General features: G+C 40.9%; 1 protein-coding gene and 1 long non-coding RNA gene across 2 annotated transcripts; both read right to left on the bottom strand.

The window, feature by feature from the left end:
- Positions 1-7,130: 7,130 nt before the first annotated feature.
- LOC117407774 (uncharacterized) lies at positions 7,131-9,607 on the bottom strand. Its single transcript, XR_004545101.3, has 2 exons — positions 9,564-9,607; positions 7,131-8,830 (listed from the first exon to the last, which is right to left on the bottom strand). It is a non-coding gene; the product is annotated as an uncharacterized LOC117407774 (long non-coding RNA).
- Positions 9,608-10,102: 495 nt separating this feature from the next.
- LOC131721959 (macrophage mannose receptor 1-like) lies at positions 10,103-13,278 on the bottom strand. The gene is made up of 4 exons (XM_059015369.1): positions 12,941-13,278; positions 12,076-12,396; positions 10,373-10,711; positions 10,103-10,107 (listed from the first exon to the last, which is right to left on the bottom strand). The coding sequence occupies exons 1-4, from the start codon at positions 13,008-13,010 to the stop codon at positions 10,103-10,105; spliced, it is 735 nt and encodes a 244-aa protein (XP_058871352.1). The 5' UTR covers positions 13,011-13,278.
- Positions 13,279-17,335: the final 4,057 nt, after the last annotated feature.

The raw sequence follows: 17,335 nt of genomic DNA, 5'->3' as shown, positions 1-17,335 counted from the left end.
TAGATATGCACTCTGTTTTCTCATATTATTGTATATGTATTAATCACTGTTTCTTTCTTTCTAATCTCATACACATGGATTGTCTTTATTCTGTATTAGATGTGTACTGTCTGTTTTCTCATATTATTGGATATGTATTAATCACTGTTTGTTTCTTTCTAATCTCATACACATGGATTGTCTTTATTCTGTATTAGATATGTACTGCCTGTTTGCTCATGTTATTGTATATGTGTATGTGTGTGGGGGGGATTTGTACTTCACATCTGATCCCTCCTCATTTCATTGTCCAGTGAATTCTCATCCTCAGCAGTTTCATTTCTATACACTTTATAAACTCATCTTCCAGATTCTTTTTATTTCTTCTTCTAAATCCACACTTTAAAATTATGATTTTATTTTTTATTTTTATTGTCTGTCTTACCTATCTTACCTGAATCTGCTAAATTCTGATTTTAGTTCTGCCTTTTTCAAAATCTGTTTTTATTAGAGATATATTATTTATTTATTTATGTGTTGTCAGTTCAGGGCAAGAAACTGGAATAAGATCTTCATCTCTTTAGTTTCTTTACCCATGAATGATATGTTTTGATATATAATGTATTCCTTCAAACTAACCAACACATTTTTAATGAACATGTACGTGATCTCTACACCCTGTTATGCTGTTTGACCAATTAAATAAATAAGACATAAAAGCCTGGTTATTGATTTAGATGCAACAAGAAACATTACTGCTGGGTTTAATTTATGCACAAACTGGATTCATTCTGAAAACCGAGTTGTGAGGAAAATTAAAACCAATAGAAGGATTTTAGATGGAGTGCAGATGCTGCGCTGAACTTAGCTCTTGTTATTCCTTATCCAATGCTGCCATCGTGTGGCCATTTGGTAGAATAGTTGGTTCTAATAAAACTTTTTTTTTTTTAAATCTAAATACAGTTCAGTAACAAGCGGTTGCTGGTGCCCTCTGCTGTTTGCAATGAGTAGTACAGGTAGTGAAAATCAGCTATTACTTTATTTATTTATTTATTTATTTATTTATTTATTTATTTATTGATGGATTGATTGATTGATTGATTTCTTAGCAGACGCCCTGATCCAGGGCGACTTGCAATTGTTACAAGTTATCACAGTACAAAGTATCACATTATAAAAGATCACATTACAGAATATCATAATACAGATAAGAGCAGATATGAAAGTACCATAAAATCAAGTAAGAGCAAAATAATAAAGCACACAGTAAATTATAAGAGTGAATTCGACTAAGAGCAGCTAAACCTGATAGTAACTATTTGCTGATATGAGTCCAGTAAGGACACGTAGTAAGCATGATAAATGCATGAGAATGATTTCAAATAAGAGCAATTACAGAAAACTTTATTATTTATACACACAGTACTCTCCTGGTTATCCTGTAAATATTATGTTTGCTGTATTTTAAGAATGTGTCTGAAATGCCTATTTTTGCACAGTGGTTAAGGTTAATACGAGTCATTTCAAAGAGCAACTGAGCTGCGTTCAGATATTTATATATATATATATATATATATATATATATATATATATATATATATATATATATATATAAATGTTAGTTTTATTAGAACCAACGGTTCTAGTAAATGGCCACACGATGGCAGCATTTGTATAAGGAATAGCGAGAGCTGCGTTCTGCCCGTCTCCATGAAGTCCAGGTTTACAGCACAGGAAGCCCTGCGGCCCGACACCTCCCCATGTGAATTGAATTATTTATTCTTAAAATCAATATTATTTTAATCCACAGCAGGGACTGATAAAACAGCCTTTGTACAGCAATTGCCCTGCGGTGTGCAGGTCAGGGAGCTGTGTGGGTGCTGGAGTCTGTCTTGCTCACGCAACATTACCACAGAAATAAAAAATTGACATCAATTTAATTCTTAAAGTCAAAACATATAATGTTCTTTATGAGCCAGTGTCTCATTGAAAATACAATAAAAAAGAAGGACGCCACATGTCAAGAAATAGCAGAACAATTGAAAATTGACGGTATGTCTATCTCTCGACGTCCGAGTCCTGCCTTGTTTCTCTCTCCTGCCTTTCTTTCTGCCTCTAATCAGTTATTTACAGGTGTTTTTATACCCTACTCATCTCTCCCTCTCAATTAATCTGTGCCGAATGAGCATAACAGACACTTCACCTATAACGACGGTGCCATCTCATTATACAATTAGTCCATCACAATGCTGCAAACAAACTACAATTCCCAGAATCCCTTGCCTGTGTCTGTAGTCCCATGTGTGATGCCATAGGTCTGCCTGCCTCTGAGTTGTGATTACACAGGCATATTCTGCTGATTAGATTTCTTCTTGCTTTGACATGCTACTTTCAGTATGCAAGTTTAGGGTGAAATTATCAACACCCCTTATATATACCCTGTTCCAGCATCACAAAAAGTGTGTAGATTTATATGGGCCTAATATGTTTGTTTTTTGTTATGAATGCAAGTTTTTATTTATTTTGTTCACTATGGTTTATACATCTCTTACTGGAAGTAGTCCCTGGTGTGAGCCCCAAGTGAGGTATTAGCAAACCGGTACTTAACAACATGTAGGCACTGGTTTCCCCTATGGGGGGATCTTTAAATCCATGCACCAGTCGGAATCAGAAGTTACATTGTTTGGGTTGCTTGGAGAAAAAGACACGAGAAAACAGAAAGAATATAAGGTAGAGAGAGAAAGAGAGCGGTGAGTTATTGGAATTGAATTCACTACACCCGCTAGAAACCCTGTGTGTGGTACAGGAGTGTGTAATGAGTGAGTGAGTTTGATGCGAGACTCGAGCAGACACAGCAGGCTCATTCATTATTATTAAACCTGCTCGCAGACTCTCCGACGCCGTCACTCTGAGTGCTCTTTGAAACAGACTGAGTTCGGATCGGATTTATATTCATGTTGGGTTAATCAGAGATGACTATCGGCAGCTCGTCTGTAGTACTACAGGAGATTTGAATCGCACAGTTTGTCCCGCTCTGTGCAGCGCCGGCCCGTTTGTAACTCAGTACATGAACTGCATAGTGCTAAACTGTCAGGTGTCCTCCTGTACTGTACGTGCATCGACGTGGTTAATAATAATAATAATAATAATAATAACAACAACACAATGACCGATGCTTTCTATACGATCGCAATGTGCTGTGTGTCAAGAAGGGCTACCAGATATCACTATCTCCATAGTTATACTACATTTATATTAACTCTATATTGCTATGAATTGTAATGTGTTCAAGTAAAGGATTGAGCAGTATGAATTATTTTTCGCTATATTCTGTGTCGGTTGGCAGTTCTAAGATTTGTTTTTGTTTACAATGAGAAATGGATCAATCGGAAGCAGAGATGGAGTCTCAAGGCCGATCTCGAGGCCACATTTTAAGGTCAAGGTCTTGGTCTCGGTCTCAGCACGTCGGGTCTTGGGCTCGGCATGTTTGGTCTGGGTCTCAGGCTCAGCACGTCTGGTCTGGGTCTTGGTTTCGGCATGTTGGGTCTGGTCTTGGTCTTGAAAGCAGGCAGCACACAGATTGGTCTCATTCATAAACTTTCAAGATTATTTTATTTCCTCTTTTATCATATATCCTTTTTTATCCTTCAAAATTCACTCACATGGGGCTCCCGAGTGGCGCATCCAGTAAAGGCGCTCTGCGTGGAGTGCAGGATGTGCCCTATAGTCTGGACATAGCGAGTTCGAGTCCAGGCTATTCCTTTGCCGACCGTGGATGGGAGCTCCCAGGGGGCGGCGCTCAATTGGCCGAGCGCCACCTGGGGGGAGGGAGGTTTTAGGTCGCCCAGGGTGTCCTCGGCTCACCGCACACCAGCGACCCCTGTAGTCTGGCCGGGCGCCTGCGGGCTTGCCAGTAAGCTGCCCGAGAGCTGCGTTGTCCTCCGACGCTGTAGCTCTTGGGTGGCTGCATGGTGAGTCCGCAGTGTGAAAAAAAGTGGTCAGCTAAATGCACACGCTTCTGAGGACAGCGTGTGTTCATCTTCACCCTCCCGTCAGCGCAGGGGTGATAGCGGTGAGCTGAGCCTAAAAATAATTGTCCATTCCAAATTGGCAACGCCTAAATTAAAATAATAATAATAATAATAATAATAATAATAATAATAATAATAATAATAATAATTTCACTCACATGTATACATTGACAGCTATTATACAACATAATGTAGCCATTATACTGTAGAGCAGCATTCACATTACTAAATTTAACACATCAGACTTCTACAGTGTCTCTCGGCCTCCCCCATGAAGCAAACTGTCCTCCTGCCACCAAATACATTTCCTGTGATATATTAGTTACCTTAACAAAATGGTGTGAGTAACACAAATGCAGAGAAATATGACTGTCTGTACATACCTGTCAAGTCTTCCATTTTGATCAGGACCCTCTTTAAGATGTTTCCAATTATATGTAACTATTTAATGTAAATGTTTTTATACACCTTTTCAGGGTATGTAGTGTGTAAGTGAATTGATTGTAACTGGAAAAAGTCAATAGAACACATTTTTCAGTTGTTGCATTTTTTGTGTTTATTTGGTTTATCAAAAGAAAATTAGCTTTCAAACAATAAATAGTTATTATCGTTGTTGTTCTTATTCTTCTAGCAAAAATTAATTTAGTTTGGTTGGTCACAACAAAAATATATGTTTATGTTTGGTCTCGGTCTTGGTACGTTTGGTCTCGGTATGTTTAGTCTCTGTTTTGGTTTTGGTCTTGGTCTCAGTATGTTTTGTCTTGGTACGTTTGGTCTTGGTCTCAGTACGTTTGGTCTCGGTATGTTTGGTCTTGGTCTTGGTCTCGGTCTCGGTACGTTTGGTCTCGGTCTTGGTCTCAGTACGTTTGGTCTCAGTCATGGTGTCGGTATGTTTGGTCTCGGTCTCTGTACGTTTGGTCTCAGTCTTGGTCTCGGTACATTTGGTCTCGGTCTGGGTATGTTTGGTCTTGGTCTCAGTCTTGATCTCGGTCTTTGTACGTTTGGTCTCGGTCTTGGTCTCAGTATGTTTGGTCTCAGTCTTGGTGTCGGTATGTTTGGTCTCGGTCTCGGTACGTTTGGTCTCGGTACATTTGGTCTCGGTCTCAGTATGTTTGGTCTTGGTCTCAGTCTTGATCTTGGTCTTTGTACGTTTGGTCTCGGTCTTGGCCTCAGTATGTTTGGTCTCGGTCTTGGTATGTATTATTTAAATAAATAAATAATAATAGTACAAAGTGTAGTGTTGTACTATTGTGTTTTTATCACTTTAAACAGTATAGCCTTTTTATTTTGTACATGATCTTTAAAATATATCAATTCATATATACTGAATAAACCAATTGAAATATGAAGAACAAAGTTGCTGTCTGCAATGTAGTATAGTTGATATCTTGCCTAGTATCTTTATAAATCCTGCAGTACCTCAGTAGGAACAGTAGGTGGCAGCATAACTCCAAACGTCTTGTGTTTAGACCAGCTCCTCTGTAACAGTGGATTATATTTCAGGATGATTAAAATGTTGTGAAGTTCTTAGTGATATAGTGATAATTGTTATATATACAGAAATCAAGAAACAAAAAGACTGATGATTCAAACAGTAAACCTTTATTAATCTTATAATCCCAAGAAATCCACACAGAAATACAGACTATAAACAGTGAGCTATGACTCACTCTATTACATGTTTCCTGTTTAGTTAAAACTGCAGCATCATATTCAAATATAACTACGGTGTGCCTGTTTACTACATTCAATAGAATAGCACGAGGTGCAATCTGCTTCATCAGAAACCAGGCCTTGTTGGCTGTCCAGTTTGTTTGCATTCCCTAGAGGCAGGTCGTTTCAGCTGCAGGCAGGCAGGCACACAAGCTTCCTCCCTCCTTGAAGTTTTCTGGCCACTCTTTGTGTCACTCTGATGTCACTAAACAGACCTAACCCTAACCAGACTCACTCCTGCCACTACCTGCAGCAGCAGAGGGTATGACTGTCCGCTCTGCTGCAGCTCAGGGAGGCAACACAAAAGTGCAAACAAGGAAAATAAAAGGTTTCTTTCTCTTTTGTTTTCCAAGTGGAGTTTTTGTATACTGGTGCTGATGACCTCATACAGGCCCAACTACAGACACACTTTCTAAAATATGTAAAAACTTCTAACTATGTAAAAACTAACACAATATTGTAAAACTATTGTTATATTTAAAGACAAGAAAGTGCTTAAAAGAAACAGTAATGAGAATGGCAAGTTAACCCGACCCCCCTCTGTGCTTCTCCCCTCTATCCTACATTAAAGCACTGCTAACCAAGGTGGTCCGATTCATTTTCTGAAAGCTTACTGACCCCACAATATTATCACTGGACCCCTTTTTGTTTGCTTGTGTTTTATACTTCAGTTGGGAACATGAAGATATTTCAAAGGCAGCGTTCTTGATGATAATAACTAAAACCAAGCTGCTGCTGCATCCTCAATCAGACCAAGTGAGCCACAGCAAAGGTACCAGGATGCAGCAGTTTATCTACGCGCTGCATTTTAAACAGCTGTGGATCCAGAATTAAAAAAAAAACAAGTGAAGCAGCTTTGGAAAAGACTCCTCAAGGCTGATTGTGAGGAAGTGAGGTGGGGAAGCATATTAGCGTTGTGCAGCGCAATGAAGCCCTGAAGCATTGTACACTGAAGTATGAGCAACACTTGTATGCTTCCCCACCTCGCTTCATCACAATCAGCCTTGAGGAGTCTTTTCAGAAGCCGCAATTGCTGGAATAGTTAGTAAGCACAGGAGATCATGCTCGGAGCAGAAACAATAGAGAATCAGAGCCATAGAGCTATCTTTTTAAGGCAGTAGTGAGGATTTGCTAGCTGCCTGGAAAGGAGGCTGTGTGGTCCAGTGGTTAAAAAAAGGGCTTGTAACCAGAAGGTCCCCAGTTCAAATCCCACCTCAGCCAGTGACTCATTGTGTGACCCTGAGCAAGTCACTTAACCTCCTTGTGCTCCGTCTTTCGGGTGAGATGTAATTGTAAGTGACTCTGCAGCTGATGCATAGTTCACACACCCTAGTCTCTGTAAGTCGCCTTGGATAAAGGCGTCTGCTAAATAAACAAATAATAATAAAAAATGGGCTTATTTAGTAGAGGTTTATTCAACTAATAATTATATATATTAAAAAAATAAAACAGCTACCGACTTTTAAATAGACTGAATAACCTAAACTATCACCTAGATACCTATCACCTAAAAAGAAACCTGGATAGATAAATGAATAGATAGATAAATTAATGCACCTCAATATTGTGTCCCATCTCTTATTCGTACTGATAAAGCAAGGAAGATGTTACTTGGATCATGGTAGCGTTATAGCTAGCTATCTGCTCCTGTTTTATTTATTATATGTATATATATTTTTTTTCATAGTCATAATTTTGATAAAGTAATAATTCTCTCTCTATTATATGTTCATTTTTCGCGTGGGTGAAACCAGGATTAACATTATAACAAGACTGGAGCCTCTATTCTCCATACAGATTAAATTAGCATTTTATAGACACTGAATAAACTTCATATCCTGTAGGTCACTGTCTGTTATATTATAACATTGTTATGTTTTATCAGTTATTTAATTTTACTTTTTTTCTATAAAATAAACTTTTAAATTGTATGCACGTTGTGATTAGTGACAGTATTTATACTCAATATGATTTGCATTGTGTTCCTCACGTGTATCTTCCCCGGGCGCTGTCGTACAGAATTCTGCACTGCTTTGAGATATGCGCATGCGTGAGTGTCTCGCTGAAGTTTGTCCGTGTGGTTACTTAAGCTGTTCATTTATTTATCGGCGTGTTCACTCAGGGTCGGTCATATAAACTGCAGCGTAAGGGATCAGAAAAATGCTACTGCATGGAAAAAACTAGTAGCAAATTAAGAGTTTTGGTAGCAAAATGCTTTTAAATGTACGTTAATGTCGAGCCTTGTACAGAACACACACACAATAGGATATTAAACAAGTACGGAATGGAATATCACAGTGATGTATATCATTAAAGATTGCTACAGAGGATTCTCTTTGATAGGAATGTGTAGTATTTTGTTGCACTACTCTATAGTAAAGCTCTGGTTTCTGTGGAGACAGTGGTTCTCAAACTAGGGGTTGGAACCCCCTGGGGGTCACAGAAAGGTTTTTAATGACCACATCACAAGCAGACCTACCATCCGCGATAGCTGCAGTGCATTGCAGCAGCTCTTTATAGAGAGCAGACATGGCATTGCAAACTGTCAGATACGAGATTTCTTTCTGCTTTATTATTCACACATTCTATGTTCATACAATTTAGATTTAGGTATTTCTATCATTTTTTTAGTAAATAGCTTTTTTCAGACTAAAGTGCCTTTAAAAGGGGTCCCAGTTGGAGATAGTTTGAGAGCCACTGCTGTAAAAGCTTTTCAGGATGTTTTTAATCTTTGAAACAGATAAAGGGGAGCTCTTCATAGCAGCACAGATCATTCCACTCAGCCCCCCCATCCTCCCGCAGCACCATCTCCCCACAGTGCTCATAGTAAGGATTGTTGGGCTCCCCGGGGGCCCAGTTAGTGTAGTTTAGACGGGCCTTCTTATCCTTACCAGCAACCCAGTACCAGTTATCATACACAACGGTTCTGTGCAGGCCGATCCAGAATCGCGACGCAGTGCTGTTCCTGACGAGCTCCGACACTCTGTTCTGTGCAGCCAGGCTTGTGAGGCTCACTAGGTCAGTGTAGCGATCCCTGCAGTACTGCCAAGCCTCCGGCCAGACCATACTGTGAGAGATCAGGTGGAGCTCCTCAGGGACTGGAGTGCCTGGTGATGATGATAATGATAACGATAATAATAATAATAATAATAATAATAATAATAATAATAATAATAATAATAATAATAATAATGTAATTGACTTTAATAGGCTTTTAGATGTGTGACTCTCGTGCTATTCATGTGCCAATCATGAGTGTTGGTTTAATGTTTGCAGTAATATTTAAAATGTGCTTCTACAGCTGCCATCAGCCTGCACTGTGGTTCAGATTATCCGTGAGTTAGACTGCACTCGCATCTCACATGCAACAATGTAACCTGTACATACTGCAGCACAGCCTACTGATGAGAAAATCATTTGAGTGCAGGGTGACATTGTCAGATTTTGTTTAAAAAGACATATTCTTTGTACTGCACAATATAATGTAACTCTATAGATTAGGATGCCAAGCCGAAAGACAACCTTGTGCTCTCCTAGTGTTGTTGCTGAATAGTTGCACACACTCTCCCACAGCTTATAAAGCTCTAGTGCAGGGGTGTCCAATCACGGTGCTGGAGGGCCATTCCAATCCAGCTTTAACAGGTGGAATGAGATCAGTAAACTACTTCAGGAACTGGATGGAGGTTTAATTGGTTTAATTAAACAATTTAGAACAGGGTTGGAACAAAGACCAGGAGTGGAAGGGACCACTTTGGCCCTCTCTGGTCTAGTGGATCACATGACACGTGAGGTGAGCTGTCAATCACACTGAACAGACTGCCCTCTTCAAACTGCACTTACCTTGAGAGACAGGAGTGGAAGGGGGGCTCGAGGATTCTGCTTCTGTAACAAGAAAGAGAGAAAAAAGAAAGTTTATAACAAACCCATATTGCTGCAGTGGTTCTGAATCCACTGAAGCGATTACACTGCATACCTTGAGAGACCGGAGTGGAAGGGGGGCTTGTGGGGTCTGAATCTGTAAAGAAAACACACAACAACAAGATTTAGTGTTTCCTGTTTCAAGTGTATTGTTCAAATGCATTTCAATGAAACTGTGTCTATGCTGCTGTCTCCACCAGGGCAATGCTGACAATGACATGGTTTATTGTTTTCAAATAAATATAATAAATAGACAGTAAGAATGTATATCACAGCACACGTCTCTCCTGGGTATAACAATGAGGGGGAGCTGCTCCCTCTCACACTCTTAATGACCGGGCTGGATTCTGGTTCTTCAGATCTCTAGGCTACACCCTGCCCTGCTCTGGAGGTCAGACAGCTACTGTAGGATCAGATGGACTGAGCCTCTGAGTCCCTGCTCACAGACTGGGGTACAAACCCTAAGCTGAACAAGAGCACAGACTGAACAGGGAGCCTTCAGTCACAGCAGAACAAGGGGTACTGATAGCTGCAATCCACATCACCCCATTACCTCTGGAAGGATATTGACCCATCAGCCTGAGCAGGGAGCCTGTGATTGATTCTCAAAGTGGAAACTGCTAGAGTTGTCACTACCAGGACCTAATGAAGAGATTTAATCATGCTTCCCTCTTTGAACCTGAAGGTACACACTGAATTAAATGAGAACACAGTCTGAACAGGCTCCTCACCCTCACAGCAGAAAGACTTCTGATTGTTGCAGCCATAGTCATTCCATCCACCAGTCATACTCATCATCACACACTTCTCATCCCCTCCCCAATTGTTTGGTTCCCCATAGTTCCAGCTGTGAAATGTGTAGTTATCCCCCTGGTGTGACCACTTCCAGGGCTCATTGAACAGGCCTATCCAGAAGGGCTTGCCCTGTGCTTTCTTCACTATTTCTTCATTTTCACTGGCGTTCTTTATACTGACGAGGTCGGTGTGGTGTTCTCTACAGTACTGCTGAGCTTCAGTCCAGGTTTTCAGTTGTTCAATCAGGGAGTATCTCTCAGTGATGGTGCTGGTCTCTGTAAACACAAACAGCAGATCAAAATCAATGTCAGCTGTGGAGGTGCGCTGGCTCTCCTGTTGTATAGTGATTGAACCCGAGTCACACCCGGCTCAGCTATCAAGGTCATGAAAAGCAGCATCTCTAGCAGTGCATGGGAGTCTCTTTAGTTTATGTCTGAAAAGTATTTAATAGCAAAGTGGGGGATGGGGGAGTTCATTTAATGATTTAGGAATAATGACCGTTCTTTTTCAATTTATTCATATTTTCCTCACAGTCAATGTACAATCAATATGAAGCAAACAGTATCATTATGACCCCCCCCTGTACTGTACTTTCCTGTACTGGCTCCTATTTGTCTGTTTTGAAGTCAGCCTGTTCCAATGACAGTTTCAACATTCTAAACTCTGAGGGCGTCGACTGCATGATAATGAGAGCTCTACCAGGAACCTGATTGGTTGAGGCAGAGTTCAGGTGGCTGTGGTATTAATTATTTATATTATTATACATGGTGAACAATAATTTCCTATAATCGTTGCTATTGTACAGTCTTATTGTACACGGTGGTGGTGTGAGACCCGTATGTCATAAGATTGCCTGTGTATGATAAGCGGGATGATAAAACTGCTAACCTCAATCTCTAAAAACAAACTCTACCACCAGTGCATGATCACAACAACACTGTTTAGAAGAGAAAGAAAAGTTACATTTGACACGAGCAACGAGACTGGCTCATCACTGTGGAGGCTGTACCTCATGAAACATGGCATTTATGTAGCCTAGTGTTGGTTAGGGAATCACCTGCCAACCGAGCACCTGCTGTGCTATCAGCTGTGTATGAAAGTCTGTTCTTTGCTCACGGTGACTGAAACTAACTTGTAACAGGGAGATGCAACTTTTATATATTGCAGAATACCTGTCAGACCTCATTTGCATAACAAACGAATCAGTCATGTGAGGTTCAGCCCACTACACACAATACAGCAAAGCTACAACCCTGTTTATCACCTTTTATTCTAATACAAATAGTTATTTAACTGTTAAACATATTCCTTCTACATGTCTAATAAGGGCTACATATTTAAGATTTTGCTGTCTGGAATATAAACAATCTAAACAAAACAATAAGAACATTTCTTTGAAGAATTCACATTTTCTTAAGTTTCTTATGAAGGAAAAACAATCATAAAAAACTGTTATGAATAACACACCTTCTTAACATTTTTTCTTAATAATAAACTTAGAAACATACTGTATTTGAGAAGATGTTTCTTCTTTTGAACATTTCAAGATTATGGCCCCTGTGCAGTATCCAGGGGACCTGGCTTCAACCCCCAGTCCAGTCAGCTGTTTCATTAACAAAGGAATTGAATCTCAACTCACCGCTGTAGCACATGAAATAGTTTCCCTGACTGCAGAGTGAATCCTCCCACTCTCCCTCCGCATTGACTGAAGCACAGAAGAGGTATCGTCCCCAGTTGAAGTAGATGACATCACCTCCACTGGACCACTGCCAGTTCTCTTTATCACGATGCAGCCCAATCCAATACCAGTTACTATATGAAGGTATAAGACCTATAAGCTCATTAACCCTGGCCTGGTCTTGAATGGTGGGCAGGTCTCTACCTTGGTTTCTGCAGTAGCTCTGAGCTTCCTGCCATGTCTTCCAAGCTCCTTCATAGAAACACTGACCAGAGGAGCCGCCTGGGGAGAGGGGACAGCACAATAAAGATGAGTGAAAACGTGTTCTTCAGAGAAAAGATTTCCACTGGAAATGGAACCAACAGTCACAGATTACTGGTCCTGTAAGAATGTGGGACACTAGTAGAACTGTATGGTGATAATAAATATACTAACATGCTTGTGGTTTGTACTGTAACATGAATATCATTCTGGCATGAGTGACGAAGGTCATGGAAACACCAGGTAGACAAAGAAATCGATGTGAGAAAAACTCAGTTCACTGTCAATCAATGCTAATGTTATTTTAGAAGGTGTAAAGGTACATGTCTTGTTATTATACGATATTGCACAGCACAGCACAATACCTTAAAGCCTAAGGAAATATAACTGGGGTTTTTATTGCCCTTTTAACCCCATTTAGACCCTCTGTGATTGCTTCTCAAAGTGGAAACTGGTAGATTTGTCACAACCAGGACCGACTGAAGAGATCTAATCATGCTTCCCTCTTTCAACCTGCAGGTTTACACTGAATTAAATGAGAACACAGTCTGAACAGGGTCCTCACCCTCACAGCAGAAGAAGGAGTTCTGATAATTGCAGCCAGTGTCAGTCCATTCACCAGTCTTACTCATCATCACACAGTTCTCAACCCCTCCCCTATTGTTTGGTTCCCCATAATTCCAGTTGTGAAATGTGTAGTTATCCCCCTGGTGTGACCACTTCCAGGGCTCATTGAACAGGCCTATCCAGAAGGGCTTGCCCTGCGCTTTCTTCACTAGGTCTTCATTTTCACTGGCGTTCTTTATACTGACAAGGTCGGTGTGGTGTTCTCTACAGTACTGCTGAGCTTCAGTCCAGGTTTTCAGTTCTTCAATCAGGGTGTATCTCTCAGTTATGTTGCTGGTCTCTGTAAACACAAACAAACAGAAGCTGAGAGGCTGGGAGCTGTGGAGGTGAGCTGGCTCTGAACCCAAAACAAACTTGTGTGTTTTCATCAATCCTACAACTTATCACAAACTGCATCCTGTCTACAGTCAAGTACATCTGTGTGTTATTTAAAAACATGGGGCAAAATTCTCAGAAACCTGTTATGCCAGAAGTATATTTTTTAGTTGGCTAATTTACTCCTGTTTCGATGTTCAATGAGAATCAGTAATATGAGAATCAATCATTTGGAGGCTGTGTGGTCCAGTGGTTAAAAAAAGGGCTTGTAACCAGGAGGTCCCCAATTCAAATCCCACCTCAGCCACTGACTCATTGTGTGACCCTGAGCAAGTCACTCCTTGTGCTCCGTCTTTCCGGTGAGACGTAGTTGTAAGTGACTCTGCAGCTGATGCATAGTTCACACACCCTAGTCTCTGTAAGTCGCCTTGGATAAAGGCGTCTGCTAAATAAATAAATAAATAAATAATAGAGGGTCTAAATGGGGTTAAAAGGGTAAACCAATAGGAGCTCCCGAGTGGTGCATTCGGTGAAGGCACTCCGTGTGGAGTGGAGGATGTGCCCTACAGCCTGGAGTTTTTAAGCTAAGCGATTAGAAGAGAATCTCTTACAGTGAAATCTCTAGAAGTTGCTTTGACTCAAATGTTATTAGTTAGTTCATTGATGAATTGTTGTCTAAATGCCTTGTCGTAAAGGTTGTTTAATGGAATATTGGCTGTGCAATTGTTTGAATGTGTTGCCTGCTTCGTTGTTTACATTGACATTAGACAGCTAACATGATTCGGAGCTGTCGCCAAAGGCCAGCCCTAAACCGGACAACATCACTGCACTTGTTTTCACAGAGGATTGTGTTTGCACCACGAGCGTAATTGAGGGTGGATCTTTGTAAATGCAGATTTATTTGATGTTTAATTTTTCCCTCAAATTGATGGTGAGAAAGTTTTAAATTCGAGGCATATGGTATATGGTATATGGGGTGTGTGTGTGTGTGTGTGTGTGTACATATATATATATATATATATATATATATATATATATATATATATATATATAATCACAGTTTGGAGTCGTGGTTAGGGCTCTGGACTCTTAACCAGAAGGTCGTGGGTTCAATCCCAGGTGGGGGGGACACTGCTGCTGTACCCTTGAGCAAGGTACTTTATCTAGATTGCTCCAGTAAAAAACCCAACTGTATGAATGGGTAATTGTGTGTAAAAATAATGTAATATCTTGTAACAATTGTAAGTCGCCCTGGATAAGGGCGTCTGCTAAGATGATATATATATATCATCCATTCTCTTGATTATTTAACTGTCTGTTTTAATATTTTCTACAGTCAATATATTAAGCTGTTATTACCTTTATTACTTGCATTATCCTTTAAATTAGTGGTACTATTATTGTTGTACCACAAAGTACAGAAACTTTGAACATTGTTTGTGGAATTATTTTTTCTTTTTTGTTCTTGACTTGCATGGAGAAATTATTTAACTACTTTCGAGACAAACATTAGGAATAATCCAATCACTCGTTAAGGAAAAGATCAATTAGCTCTAAAAACCCTAATTTAATGACGCTGAGTCAGTGATGTACTGAGTCAGTGATTGTACAGTAAATAGTACACATGTTATTACTGTGTAATAGTCCTTAATTAATTTCCTAACCTGTATCCCAGGCATTATAACATTATAACACCTTTTATTGTGGAATGTTTACTTACTCATTTGTTTCTTTTTTGTCTAACCTTGTAGTCTCCATTGCATGACTACAACAGGGCAGCAACTGAACACTGAATGAATATTTTTTTTACTAGACTTACCTTCCCATAGAAGCTCGTCTGTAAATAAACGGGAGAGAGAAATTCCCTGTTCTTTAACTATCTTTACGAAGGACTGCCATTACATTTCATTACACAGACACACCACACACAGACAGTCACACAGACACACCACACAGACACACCACACAGACACACACACAGACACACACACACACAAAGACACACCACACAGACAGACAGACAGACACACCACACAGACACAGACACAGACACAGACACACACACAGACAGTCACACAGACACACCACACAGACACAGACACAGACAGTCACACAGACACATACACACACACAGACACACCACACAGACACAGACACAGACAGTCACACAGACACATACACACACACAGACACACCACACAGACACACACACAGACACAGACACATACACACACACACACAGACACACCACACAGACACAGACACACACACAGACACAGACACATACACACACACAGACACAGACACATACACACACAAAGACACACCACACAGACAGACAGACAGACACAGTCACAGACACACACACAAAATAAGTTAGCAATCAGCATTCACTGAATACTGAGTGCTAACTTCTACCTTACAATCACTAGAGCCCCTAGTCATAATAATGTAGGAATAGGCAATGTCAGCCAAACAGCTGGTGATCTCTGCACTCCTCTACAATGCTGCAAATCAAGAACCAAGCAACTCGTCTGAGATGATCGAATGGCAAAGTCAATCTACTGCTGAGCTGGAAGGCTATCAGCAAGACAATGCCTGGCAATGTGAGAGGAATCCAAAGATGAGATCTGCATCCAGAGTTGCCACTATGCTGCTGTCGGGGGCGACAGGCCCTCAAAGATGAGATCTGCATCCAGAGTTGCCACTATGCTGCTGTCGGGGGCGACAGGCCCTCAGAGATGTTGAAATCCAAAAGGACATGGTCCAGAAGAAAAACCCTAACTTCCTCCCTTACTTCCGATGTAACAAGATTGGAGAGGAGAGTGGGTGAACTTGACTTAAGCACTGCAGCCGAGGATTTACAGAACAGAGAGGAACAGATCGAAGATCTCCAGCAACAGATGGAGCATCAATTAAACCACTAAGCACACTGCTGTAACAAGAGGAGGACATTCCCAGGCTCCACGCAGAGCTAGAACATGGAGAGGAGGAGCTCAGGAAAGTAAAAGCAGAGATTTGCAGGCTCTGAAAGGGTCATCGGAACCTGATTCCAACTCAAATACTTTTACTTGGAATTAAAACAACCTCTCCAATTGTGAACAATACTGAGGCAGAGAGCCTAAAGGACTTGGTAAAAACTCTACAGGGAAGTAGCACGGCTCCAGGATAGACCAACGTCTGCAAGAAGCTGTTCTAAGCACTGCTCAGAGCATGACCTCACTTCCTGAATACACTGCACAACCCAGAAGGCAAGTCCCTGGTGAGCCCAGAGCCCAGTCTACAACTCTGCAATGTGCAATGGTGAAGCACGCCAACCTGAACTGAGAACTAATGGTTTACACCACAAGTTAGCGTCAACTATCAGCAGCTAAAAAGAGCATCACCACTGAGGGACACACCAGTCATATCCAGGACATTATCAACGACTGGGGATTGACAAGTGATCTGCATAATAAGGCCAGACTGCTATCTCTCACACTTGTAGACACAGTACAGGAGTGGACCAGGAAAAACGTTGAGAAACTGTGCGCTGCCTTAACAGGGAAATGCTCCAAGTATGGCGATCCCTGCACAGCCCTGCACACAGCCTGTCTGAGACAATATGAGAAGGATGAGTACCCGAGAGACTTCTACAAGGAACTGAAACTCCTTTACTATGCAGGTGAAGCACATCCAGGGGACAATGTAGACAAGAGCTTCCAGCTGCTGTTCATACATAACCTGTCTGCAGAGGTCAGAGCTGCCATGAGCGCAGTGGTAAATGCAGACAACTCAATGCCCACCATCCTGGAAGCTAAAGGAGAGTATGGTGAAATATACAGATACCCGGCCCAATACCAGCAGCACTCGGGTACTAGGAGATGAAGCAGAGCCTGACTTTCCTGAATCTGAAAGAAATGAACTGCCACAGAACTCCCAGAGAAGATTTCAACCTTCACACAGCAAACCCCAGCCCAGAGGGGAAGGTAAACCTGACAGCCCTACACCTCACCAGAGGGGGAAACACAGTGTTATA

Source organism: Acipenser ruthenus, chromosome 50 (genome assembly GCF_902713425.1).
Source record: "Acipenser ruthenus chromosome 50, fAciRut3.2 maternal haplotype, whole genome shotgun sequence".
NCBI lineage: Eukaryota > Metazoa > Chordata > Actinopteri > Acipenseriformes > Acipenseridae > Acipenser > Acipenser ruthenus.
The sequence above is the reverse complement of the archived record's forward strand: the minus strand, read 5'-3'. Positions and strand labels throughout refer to the sequence as shown.

Coding starts and splice junctions, on each gene's coding strand:
- LOC131721959 (XM_059015369.1), bottom strand. CDS start 13,010: ATGATGAGTAAGACTGGTGAATGGACTGACACTGGCTGCAATTATCAG. Junction 12,397..12,940: donor CTCCTTCTTCTGCTGTGAGG/GTGAGGACCCTG, acceptor CCCTCTCCCCAG/GCGGCTCCTCTGGTCAGTGT. Junction 10,712..12,075: donor CTATTTCATGTGCTACAGCG/GTGAGTTGAGAT, acceptor TTGTGTTTACAG/AGACCAGCACCATCACTGAG.